This window comes from Xyrauchen texanus, chromosome 29 (assembly GCF_025860055.1).
Source record: "Xyrauchen texanus isolate HMW12.3.18 chromosome 29, RBS_HiC_50CHRs, whole genome shotgun sequence".
Taxonomy (NCBI): Eukaryota; Metazoa; Chordata; class Actinopteri; order Cypriniformes; family Catostomidae; genus Xyrauchen; species Xyrauchen texanus.
This window is the reverse complement of record NC_068304.1, coordinates 6,376,249-6,387,719: the sequence shown is the minus strand read 5'-3', so window position 1 is coordinate 6,387,719 and position 11,471 is coordinate 6,376,249. Positions and strand designations below refer to the sequence as shown.

General features: G+C 42.9%; 1 protein-coding gene across 1 annotated transcript; it reads right to left on the bottom strand.

The window, feature by feature from the left end:
- Nucleotides 1-5,101: 5,101 nt before the first annotated feature.
- On the bottom strand, nucleotides 5,102-10,816 carry bcl2l10 (BCL2 like 10). Its single transcript, XM_052096988.1, has 3 exons — nucleotides 10,724-10,816; nucleotides 9,439-9,849; nucleotides 5,102-5,920 (listed from the first exon to the last, which is right to left on the bottom strand). Exons 2-3 carry the CDS (start codon nucleotides 9,844-9,846, stop codon nucleotides 5,798-5,800), a joined length of 531 nt encoding a protein of 176 aa, XP_051952948.1. The 5' UTR covers nucleotides 9,847-9,849; nucleotides 10,724-10,816; the 3' UTR covers nucleotides 5,102-5,797.
- Between the last annotated feature and the right edge of the window lie 655 nt (nucleotides 10,817-11,471).

Sequence of the window (11,471 nt, the reverse complement as noted above, 5' to 3'; positions counted from 1 at the left end):
ACAGATCTGTTGTCCGAACGGACCAGGGCGTGGTGACCCTGAATGACCGGAGAAAGCGCATAGCGGCGTACTTGACCGCTATCATTTCCAGACAATTTATGTGAAGGAGCTTTTCCTGAACTGACCATAGGCCAAAAAACCGGAGAGCCCTCGCGAGACCGTGCCCCAACCCGTGTTGGACGCGTCTGTCGAGATGACTTTTCGGCGAGATACAGCTCCCATCGTCACTCCCGCTGATACCATTCGGCCACTGTCCAGGGCTTCAGAGCTGAAATACAGGTCTGAGTCACCTTGATCGGCTGGCGCCTGTGGCCCAAGCCCGGCGAGACGCAGCGGTTGTTTAGCCAATGCTGAAGCGGCGCATGCGCAGTAAACCCAGCTGAAGTACTGCTGCGGCTGAGGCCATGTAACCTAGCACTCTCTGAAATTTTTTCAGAGGCGTGAGGCTGTTCATCTGAAAGGACGCTGCTAGTCGCTGAACACGGCGCGCTGTGTAGATAAGCGAGCCGTCATTGCCACGGAGTCTAGTTCTATTCCAAGGAAGGAAATTGCCTGACTGGGCTGTAGTGAGCTCTTGGTCCAATTGACTGCAAGACCCAAACTGTTCAGATGGCTTAGGAGAACTGTTCTGTGAGACAGAAGCTCCGTATGTGACTGTGCCATAATCAGCCAGTCCTCCAAATAGTTCAGAATTCGCAAGCCCTGACTCCGCGAGGGGTGCGAGCGCCGCGATCCATGCACTTCGTGAAAGTACGGGTGCTAAAGACAGGCCGAACGGAAGGACGGTGTATTGATAAACCTGGCCGTCGGCTGAATCTCAAGAATGGCCTGTGACGGGGATTTATCTGAATCTGAAAATAGGCATCTTTCAGATCGAGAGAGATAAACCAGTCCCCCTGGCGCGTATGCGCGAGAAGTTTCCTGATTGTAAGCATTTTGAACGGTCTTTTTGCAAGCACCTTGTTCAAAACCCTGAGATCTAATATTGGTCTGAGTCCACCGTCTTTCTTGGGAACAAGAAAATAACGGCTGTAAAACCCCGACTCGCTCAGCGAAGGCGGCACTTTCTCTATGGCCCTTTTGCATAGAAGGTTTGCTATTTCTGAACGAAGCATGCAGGCTGCTTCCGTGTTCACAATAGTTTCGAGCCAGCTCTGAAGCGGGAGGGCGGCAATCGAACTGTAGCAAATAGCCCTGTTTTATTGTGCTTAACACCCATTTGGATATCCTGGGATAGCTTCCCACGCTTTGAAGCGTAACGCTAGAGGGTGAATGGCCAAATCGCCCTGATTGCTGCACACAGCCGCTGAACAGAATGTGTGAGCGCGCTTACTGTGCTTATGCATGACTGCTCGCAGACAGCAGGGACAGGCTGTTCTGTGAGTGACTTCCGATTGAGGTGAATGGGGAAAGAGTCACATCTGTTAAGTGATGCGTGAGCATAGTCAAGAGCACGGGACTTACATACAGAGAAGTGTTTGCTGGCCGTGTGACAGAGCGGGCAGAGAATGGGCTAGCGCTTTTATTCGGTGAGCCGCTTATTGACTCTAACACTCGAGCGGGCTGTGTCCGCTTTATGTGAGTGGGCTCTGATCGGGACACGGAAGTGTAATGCTTGTGTGTAGAGGTGAACACTGGATTGTGGGCACATTTTCTACACAAGGCTGGTCGTGTGACAGAGCGGCCAGAGAAGGGCGCCGCGACGGATTCGGTGGCGCGTTTATTGACTCTAACACTCGAGCGGGCTGTGTCCGCTTTATGTGAGTGGGCTCTGATAGGAACACGGGAAGTGTAATGCTTGTGTGTAGGGGTGAACACTAGATTGTGGGCACATTTTCTACACATAAGGCATGTTTGCTCTTTACAAGATTTCTTTGGGTCGCCGTGAAAACAGCGTTTGAGTGCAGGCAAGCGGGCAGTATCACCGGCTTGTTGGCTGCTGAATCCACCACTGCAGTAGCCTGAGAGAAGGAGACTGACAGAGGGCGAAGCTTTGACGGCTGTCCGGCTGCGGCGGGACTGAGCCGTCGTTTTCTCAACAAAGCTAGGAGGACTTCGGTTGCTCAGGTTTCAACGCAATCTTAGGCCGAGGCCCGCGGCGGCTGTCTGAGCGCGACCTAGGGCGGCCGCCCTGTCGACGCTGAAAAGTCTGGCTTTGCTGAGCTGGGCGCTGTGAAGAGGCTCGTGCAGGAGGCTGGTCACGTGGGCGGCCTGCAGAGGAGCTAGCGCGACGAGGCAGGAAGAGATTCATGGCTTGGGTGGCTTTCTGGACTTCCATGAAACGGTCAACAATGCCACTCACCGCGGAACCGAAGAGACCGGACGGAGAGAGCGGCGCGTTGTCCGTCGCGCTCCTTAGATCTGAAACAGCCTCTGGGTGTCCGCCTTTCTCATCCCATTCTCGAAGGAGGTCCGCTTGGAGGATCTGTAAGACGGCCATGGATTCCTGGGCCGAGGAGGAGGCTTGGGAGCCTGACCACTCCTCGCTGTCCGAAGCCATGATGGAACAGCAACCCTTATCCTCCGCCTCGTCACCCCAGATGGCAGCAGTGCAGCCACTCAGCGGCAACTGCGCGTCCTGGGGGGGCGGGGAGGGTGAAAGCGAGACTCGAGGGAGAGGCCTCGTCACCCCAGATGGCAGCAGTGCGGCCGCTCAGCGGCAACTGCGCGTCCTGGGGGGGCGGGGAGGGTGAAAGCGAGACTCGAGGGAGAGGCTCCGGCGAGGCAGTCGCTTCTAACACCGGTTCCGGCAGCCTTTGGGAGCGGCGCTTCTTATTGCACGGCGAACGAAGGCGCTGGCGGCTTCGGTTTTGCATGCTTCGAGTGGAGCCCGCAGGGTCGACATCGAAGCTCCTCGCAGAGGTCGCATCCGCCGTCAGCGAGGGCGAGCTCTGCATGTTCCCGCCCCAGGCAGAGAGCGCAGATGAGGTGGCGGTCTCCGGTGCTGAGAGGAGCGGCATGAGCCGCAGGAAGTCGCGAGGCATCTTTAAAAGACGCCGATACTCTTTTGTGAAGTTCGCTGAGGAACTTAGCTTGCTCTAAAAAGGATACGTGAGCTCGCAGGATGGCTGAAGGTGGCGAAGACGGCCGGCTTTTTCGAGCGCTGTCCAAGCTTGCTAGATGCCCCTCGAACGGCGACGCTGCTTCCAGTTCAGAGATGCGAAGAGCTTCACTGAAGAGATGAAAATCAGGGTTCCAGCCTCACGAACTACGCTTATATGCACTCTGGCCACGCCCATTTTGGCGGGCTTTGTTGCAGTAGCGCGGACGCTTCTCATTGGACGCGAAGTTCAGCTCAAGTTCGATCTATAGGCTGCAGCAGTTGCCGCAGAGCAACCAATGAGCTCGCTAGCTAGCCCGCTCAAGGTCTGCAGTTGCTGCACTGCGTTGACAAATGATACAAAATTAAGGATAATTTTTTGGCTTCAATATCTCAGAAAAGATGAATCTTTCCCGTAGCGTAAGCTAGCTTACGCAATACGAGAGAACCTCTCGTAAGAGAACTGAAGTATCAAACCTGTTAATTAGAAGGCAGTGCCCACATCATTTTTGCCATGTACATTATATACTTCAATATTCAAAGTAAATGTTTGCTCTTTGTTCACCATACATATGCAAAATGCATGACTTATGTATTTGTTTTTGCTTCGATATGCTCATATAAAAATTTTAATTGCATAAATCTTTATGTCAGCTATTGGCACTGCAGCTGAAGATCTTTGCAGTTGTTCAGTTCAAGCAAATGCAGACATGACAGAGTTGATGCGCAAGATAAAGTCTGGATCACTTGTGGATGGAGAAAATAGATCCTTGTTCTAGTTCCCATCAAATTTGTGAATGAGACAGGGAAAAGGCCCATGTGAAACTCATGCAAAGCACTGACAAATTCAGTCAATCAATGCAAAGTGAAGAAGCGAGATAATGTTAAGCTGTGTAAATACAGACATAGACAAATGGACAGTCACCCAGTTCTAATGCATGTTTAAAGAAATACTGAAATATTCCAAGCAAAGGACATTCCTTTCTGTATTTATCTTCTGTAACGTCAGCATTTGCCAAGTGCTGAGTGCTCTGACAAGTCAGCTGTTCCTGGTTTTGAGAGACCAGAGAGAGAAATGAAAACATATTGCCTTTGCTCTAAAGAACCTAATCTTGACCATGCCACCCTTCCTTTGCATGACTTGCACTGGTGGCAGATAATCTTTAACACAATCTTCCTGACATAAAGAATGGAGCTATAATCCTCGTAACCCTTCAACAGGCCCAGGTGGATTCTGCACTTTTTTCTTCTCATTTTCTGTGCTGATTTTGGGGAGAAATCTGTGGAATACTGCAGTTGATTGAGAAAATAATGAGAATACTGTACACAAATTGACAGCTTAAAGCAGAATCAAATGAGCTAAAACTTAATACTCAAACATGCAAGTGACTGCAGGATGTGTCCAATTTTGTGAGTGATGGGCATTCCAGTTAAAAACAAAAAATGCTAGCCGAAAAAACTGAATTCTGTTGCAAGGATATTTAGAGTATGGACATTACTGAAAAATGAAAGGATATATGACAGAAGCCGGACATTTCCCTCCAAATCAAACCAGACAGCTCTGTGCGTACAATCATTATTGCAAGTTTACCATTTTTGAACACAGATTCTGGCTCAATAATAATAATGGCATTTATAAGGTATTTTGTTGATTTCTGATGAAAAAGTACATGAGAAGTCCACCATAGCTTCAAGTCTCCTGCTTATCACACTTTTCTTGGACCATCTCCACTGAAATAAGTGGATTTGCAAACTGTAGTGCGAGGGCCCTGAAATTGAGCTTGTGAAGCGTTTACATTCACATACTTGCATAAAGTCCGATTCAGACCAACACTCCAAAAGATATTATAGCCTATTTTTTAGATTTACACATTACAATTTGAATTGTGTAATGTTAAACTAAATTAAACTTTACATTTTGTTTAAGATTACTAAATTCAACATGATGGAATTTTGTTATGAAACTGAAATGCGTAAATCTTAAAATTAAAAAGTTTTTTTTTTTTTTGTGTAAAAATAAATGATCTGATTTACACCCAATATAAAACACATTTTCTTCACAGTAAAATTATTTTATTAAGAAAGAAGTTAATAAATAAAACAATGCAAAAATATAATGTTTTTAAATTGTTGGGAATTGCCTAAACAGTAATAACTTCTGAAAGAGGTAAATAAATACATTTACAACGTAAAATGGTCACTTATGATTGGGCAGAATATCACAGATGCTTGAGTTGAACAAGCTACCACCTTTAACACAAATGACATTACAAAGCGAAAATTGGTCAAACTGCTCATCCTGTCAAGAACTGCTCTATCATTATGAAGTATATGCACTTTTTGTCTCATGTGTCAATGGTTTGGGACTGCGTTCAGTAAAGCATCTTGGACTGAAAAAAACATTACAAACTGTTGTTTCATTCTCACAAAATTAACTGTAAATGCTATCTAAACTAACAAGATTTACACAGGAACAAGTGTCAAAAGCAATTACAAAATCAAAAGCACCATATTAGATATGTAAAGAATCAGAACTTCAATCTTGTTTCCTGAAGGCCATGTTAAGAATGTACAATCAACATGTATGTATGAATGACCAGTTGATACAGTTACAGGTGTGGACATTGAAAAATGTGCAAAAACATTCGTCTGAGAACTTGACGACCGGTTTCTCTTTAAGAGCCATTTTTACCTCGTCCAATGACAGAAAACAAAAGGGCAGGTGTGTGTGTGTGAAAGAGAATAGCAACTAAAATGTTAGCGTACTAAGAGAAAGGTTAGGCCAGCTAAACCCACTCCAGCCGCTGCGAACAGTGCTGTCTTCATCGACGACTCTTGGTTCAGCTGTCTTGCATTGTGGAAAAACCTGCAGAAACCCTCCTACAACAGACAAAACAAACCAGGGTGAGTTTTGGATTTCACATGAAATTCCTACACGAAGATACAGTTGAAGCCAGAAGTTTACATACACCTTTGCCAAATATATTTAAACACAGTTTTTCACAATTCCAGATATTTAATCGTAGAAAACATTCCCTGTCTTAGGTCAGTTAGGATCACTATTTTATTTTAAGAATATGAAATGTAAGAATAATAGTAGATAGAATAATTTATTTCAGCTTTTATTTCTTTCATCACATTCACCTTGGGTCATAAGTTTACATACAATTTGTTAGTATATGGTAGCATTGCCTTTAAAATGTTTTGGGTAGCCTTCCACAAGCTTCTCACAATAATTTGTGGAATTTTGTCCCATTCCTCCAGACAGAACAGGTGTAACGGAGTCAGGTTTGTAGGCCTTCTTGCTCGCACACACTTTTTCAGTTCTGCCCACAAATGTTCTATTGGATTGAGGTCAGGGCTTTGTGATGGTCACGCCAATACATTGATTTGGTTGTCCTTAAGCCATTTTGCCACAAGTTTGGAGGTATACTTGGGGTCATTGTCCATTTGGAAGACACATTGAGATATTGCTTTAATATATCCACATAATTGTCCTTCCTCATGATGCCATCTATTCTGTCAAGTGCACCAGTCCCTGCTGCAGCAAAGCACCCCTGCAATATGATGCTGCCTCCCCCATACTTCACAGCTGAGATGATGTTCTTCATCCTCAACCTTTTTCCTCCAACCATAACAATGGTCATTATGGTCACACAGTTACATTTATGTTTCATCAGACCAGAAGATATTTGTCCCCTTGGGCACTTGCAAACTGTAGTCTGGCTTTTTAAGGCAGTTTGGAGCAATTACTTCTTCCTTGCCAAGCAGCCTTTCAGGTTGATATAGGACTTGTTTAACTGTGGATATAGATACTTGACTACCCGTTTCCTCCAGCATCTTCACAAGGTCCTTTACTGTTGTTCTGGGATTGATTTGCACATTTCACAACAAACTACATTCATCTCTAGGAGACAGAATGAGTCTCCTTTCTGAGTGGTGTGATAGCTGCGTGGTCCCATTGTTTATACTTGTGTACTATTGTTTGTACAGATGAATGTAGTACCTTCAGATATTTGGTAATTGCTCAGAAGGATGAACCAGACTTGTGAAGGTTCACAATTTTTTTTCTGAGGTCTTGGCTGATTTAATTAGATTGTCCCATGATGTCAAGCAAAGAGGTACTGAGGGTTTGAAGGTAGGCCTTAAAAAACATCCACAGTAACACCTCCAATAAGAAACTAATTGGCTAACTGTCTAAAGGCTTGACATCATTTTCTGGAATTTTCCAAGCTGCTTCAAGGCACAGTTAATTTAGTGTATGTAAACGTCTGGCACAGATTGTGATATAGTCAATTAAAAGTGAAACAATTATCTGTAAACAATTGTTGGAAAAGTAGATGTCCTAAACAACTTGCCAAAACTATAGTTTGCTAATATGAAATCTGTAGAGGTCAAACATTTTTTTTAATGACTTCAACCTAAGTGCATGTAAACTTTTGATTTCAACTGTATGATCCAATTGCATGACAATCACAGCAGCATTTTTAACACGTTTAGTCATTAAGTAGCTAAAAATCTCAACAATGAGCAGGGTGTTACATAATACTCCACCTACTTCCTCTCTGAGAATTATTATATAACCCTGCTGTCAGGGTGAACAAAACATATATTTTTTAACAATATTTCAAATTAAATGATCATCAAATCTGTGGCCTAACACTTAACGCATATGCTACACATTCATATTAGCTTAACAACATGCTAACATTAAACTATTTCAATTGTGCATCTCCAGTGCACGCTATCCCACAATGCTATCTTATGACATTTAAACACTTTTACTATAGAGCACGACTTGTAAGGCAATACATTTTAACGCATCCATTACATAAACTAAATATACAAACTTGTTCAAATTGCACAGTAGCTCAACTGAATGCACTATGGAATGCAAAGGACCGGGGTGTGAGTCCTGAAGAGCACGCAAGTCAACACATTTTTATAGAGTTTTATAGAAGCACCACAAAATGACGTGGTTGCTTCAGCAATTGTGTTTTCATATCACAATCACTTTTATGACACTCTCGGTTAGGTTTAGGGTAGGGAGCTTGGTTTTCTTGTGATGTAAAACTCTATACATTTCATTTTAAAACTCTCTTTTAATCGCCACACAGTGGATATTTCACCTCTGAACTGCTGGGATTCGTGTAAAGAACCACGTTATATAATACTCCAAAGATGCAGCTTTCACAAGCTAACTGGCATTTTGAGGGTTAAATGTAGATACGACAAAGGCACAGACTGGCTTAACTGCTGTTTGTAACAATCTAAGGTTCCGAACAAACAGAAGAAGGCTTGAGGAGTCAGGCAAAGCAGCTGTCTTCAGTCAGGCACCTGCTGTGCCGGTCAGAGCCAGCGAGTCCAGGTGCGCTCGCCCACAATCATCTGCTGCACATACTCTGAGTGAAGCATGGAGACCAACCGTGTGTACACGCAATAGACTAAATGGCTGAGGGGCCTTCAGCTCTGCTTTCAACTGCTGCCAAATGAAAGGGAAAATAAAAAACGGCGAAAAAGAAAGGGCTGCGCCAGAGCTCACAGTCTATTCATTCGTGCAAATACAAGCTGCCGTTTGCTTGACTCAAGACTGATAGCACTCGCTTTAAAGACACTGCCATGACGTCACTGATGATGTCTGAGAGAATGAAAGAAAATGCAACTAACTGCTTTACAGGGCTAAGTTAACCCGAAAATGAACATTCTGTCATCATTTACTCACCCTGATGGTCCAAAAGCATATGGCTTTCTTTCTTTCGTGGAACACAAAAGGGGAAGTCACCGTCCGAATTGAGTCACCGTCCAATTCAAAATTACAGGAGCGGCCATAATTATGTGCACGCAGCTCGAATCTAATAGTTTAACCGGGATCTCACTACACTAGGTACTTTTCATTTACAGTTTAAAATGTATATTTTAAGATGGAAAAACTTTGAACAACTCAAAGAGATCATGGGATCAAATGCTTTGTGCAAGCATGCTGGGTTTTTCAAAGTGCACACATGTATGATGAAAAGAAATGCGATATGATACCTTTTCAATACCCACGCAGTTTCACTTTAAACAGAACTGATGTGGATATACCTCTCTGGGTGTGGGAAAACCCCAACTAAACACTCCATCAGTTCTACATCGAAACCAGTAGCTACGGAGGGTCTGCCCCTGTCTGAGACCCTATTGTATTGTTTTTTTTATTCTTCTCGGTCAGATTGACTTGTGATAGGCTAATAAAAGGACAAATCAATTAATTAGCCAATTTTGGGACAATCTGAGAACCTTATTGGAGTTTCCGATGTGGAAGTTCCTCCTAATTCTAAAATCTACCGACAGCCTTGTCAACAGATAAACATTGTGCATTTTCCATTTCCTAATCCATTTTTTGTATTTCTAAGGCTTACCCAGCCTCCATTTTCCACCAGCCAGTCTTGTTTTTCCCCTCCCAGATAGTCAGCTATGGTCTCGGCCAGTCTCCAGGAGCCCTCGCAATCTTCTCCTCTGGAGGACAACTCGCTGGCCAGCACTCCAGTGAAAGTAAAGATGGAGACCACCCTACCCCAGTTCAGTTTCCCATCTACCACCAGTTCCCTCATAATGCTCTGCAGACACTTGCTGGGATCCGATCCACAGGCATCAATGAATTCTTGGGAGAGAGCTCGGAATTTGGTTCTGTGCTGTTGCTCCATCTCTTTGGCTAGGCATCTCATGGCCTCTGCTGACTCGCTGGGAGGCGTCTGTTGGATCCCACTGCAGAACCCGATGTAATCTTCTACCAGCATCAATGTTTGTTCCCTCAACCAACAGGACATTTTCTAAATTAAGGATTACACAAAGCTGTATGTCAGTTCAACAAATAGAAGTTTCAAAGTCAAGTCAATCATTTAAATTAAGTAATGCAACAATTCCTGTAAAACTTAAGCGACGTTTTTCGTTTTTCTATAATTAACATAAAGCATCTAAAAAATACACTTTCCCTCATACATTCATAATGTTAGCCATCTGTGCTATATAAAAAGTGCATATTATTTGTCAAATCCCTTTATACGGTTTAGATGTAAACATCGCTTCCACCAAAACATCAATGTTACTCCAGTTTTTGTTACTGCAACTAAATCATAATAAATTATTATTATTTTATGTCTTTCAAACACTGAAGGCAACTTCCACAAATATTTGTCATTTTGATTTCTTTTTCGATGACAGTGGTGTCTAATACTTTAGTAACAGTGATTTTGGCCCACACTATAGTAAACATAATTTACTAGTACAGCTGACTCAACAAACACACTGAACCCAGATCAGTTTAGAAACTGGTAAATCATCATTCATTCTAACGGCCTTCGTGGCTGCAATATGCATCGGCTGTTATATAATTCAGGTTTGGGAGGGAAAACTCACCGGTATCATTCTAAACCCGGCTTAAAATAACGTTTAGCTATTGAATGAACACATGAACCACCTAAAACAGCTTCGTTTTGAAGACATAATGCGCGCAATGGTATGAAACACAAAACCGGCTGCGCCATTACAGTTCGAGTACAACACAAAGACGCGAGAAAACGTCACAGAATTTAAATGAGCACGCTCTCCTAAATTCATTTGCATTCCGCTTGGATCTCATAGTCGTTTTGGCACGTGTTTGTGGAGTATGTCTTTTCTAAAAGTGAAAATAATAAAGCGACTCACCCTCCCAGCGATGTCAGACTGCTATCTCCACCGACAGTTGCGCAAACAGCAGTAACTTCTCAGAGAAGACGCGCTTGCGTCACTTGCGCGCTGTATTTACTTAGACCGCGCCCACGAGATCGTTAATCCCGCCCAACGCTATGACGCTAATGCTTTGTTCTTTCCATTTCTCCAGGGTTTTTTTTCCCCCGAACAAATTCTTGAACTGAACAAACAAATACAACGATAATATGATTTATGGGTTACTCTGTTTATACATTAATATACACTGTAATTAAACATTCTACTCGAAACATTGGTATTCATAGAGATTTAATGATTTCCTGATTGATTCTTTATAAGAAGAAAATTGAAGTGCTTCTAAAAAACTTCTTGAATTTTTTTTTACATCCATAGAATGTTATATCATAGCCTATATATTGTTAATTATTTGTCTACATTTATATAGACTATATTTATATAGATTTATATAGATATATAATATTTATAAATGGTCAATCGATTTTATAAGTTATATACAATAAAAAAAAAAACAATTTGAAGAATTTCAAAAATTCCATCAAATTGAATTGAGTAATCTTTCAACAAAATAATTTTTTTTACTTTTATTTTCTAATTTTGTTAAAAAATATATATATATTTTATCCCCTTTTCGCCCAATTTGGAATGCCCAATTCCCACTACTTAGTAGGTCCTAGTGGTGGCGTGGTTACTCCCCTCAATCTGGGTGGTGGAGGACGAATCTCAG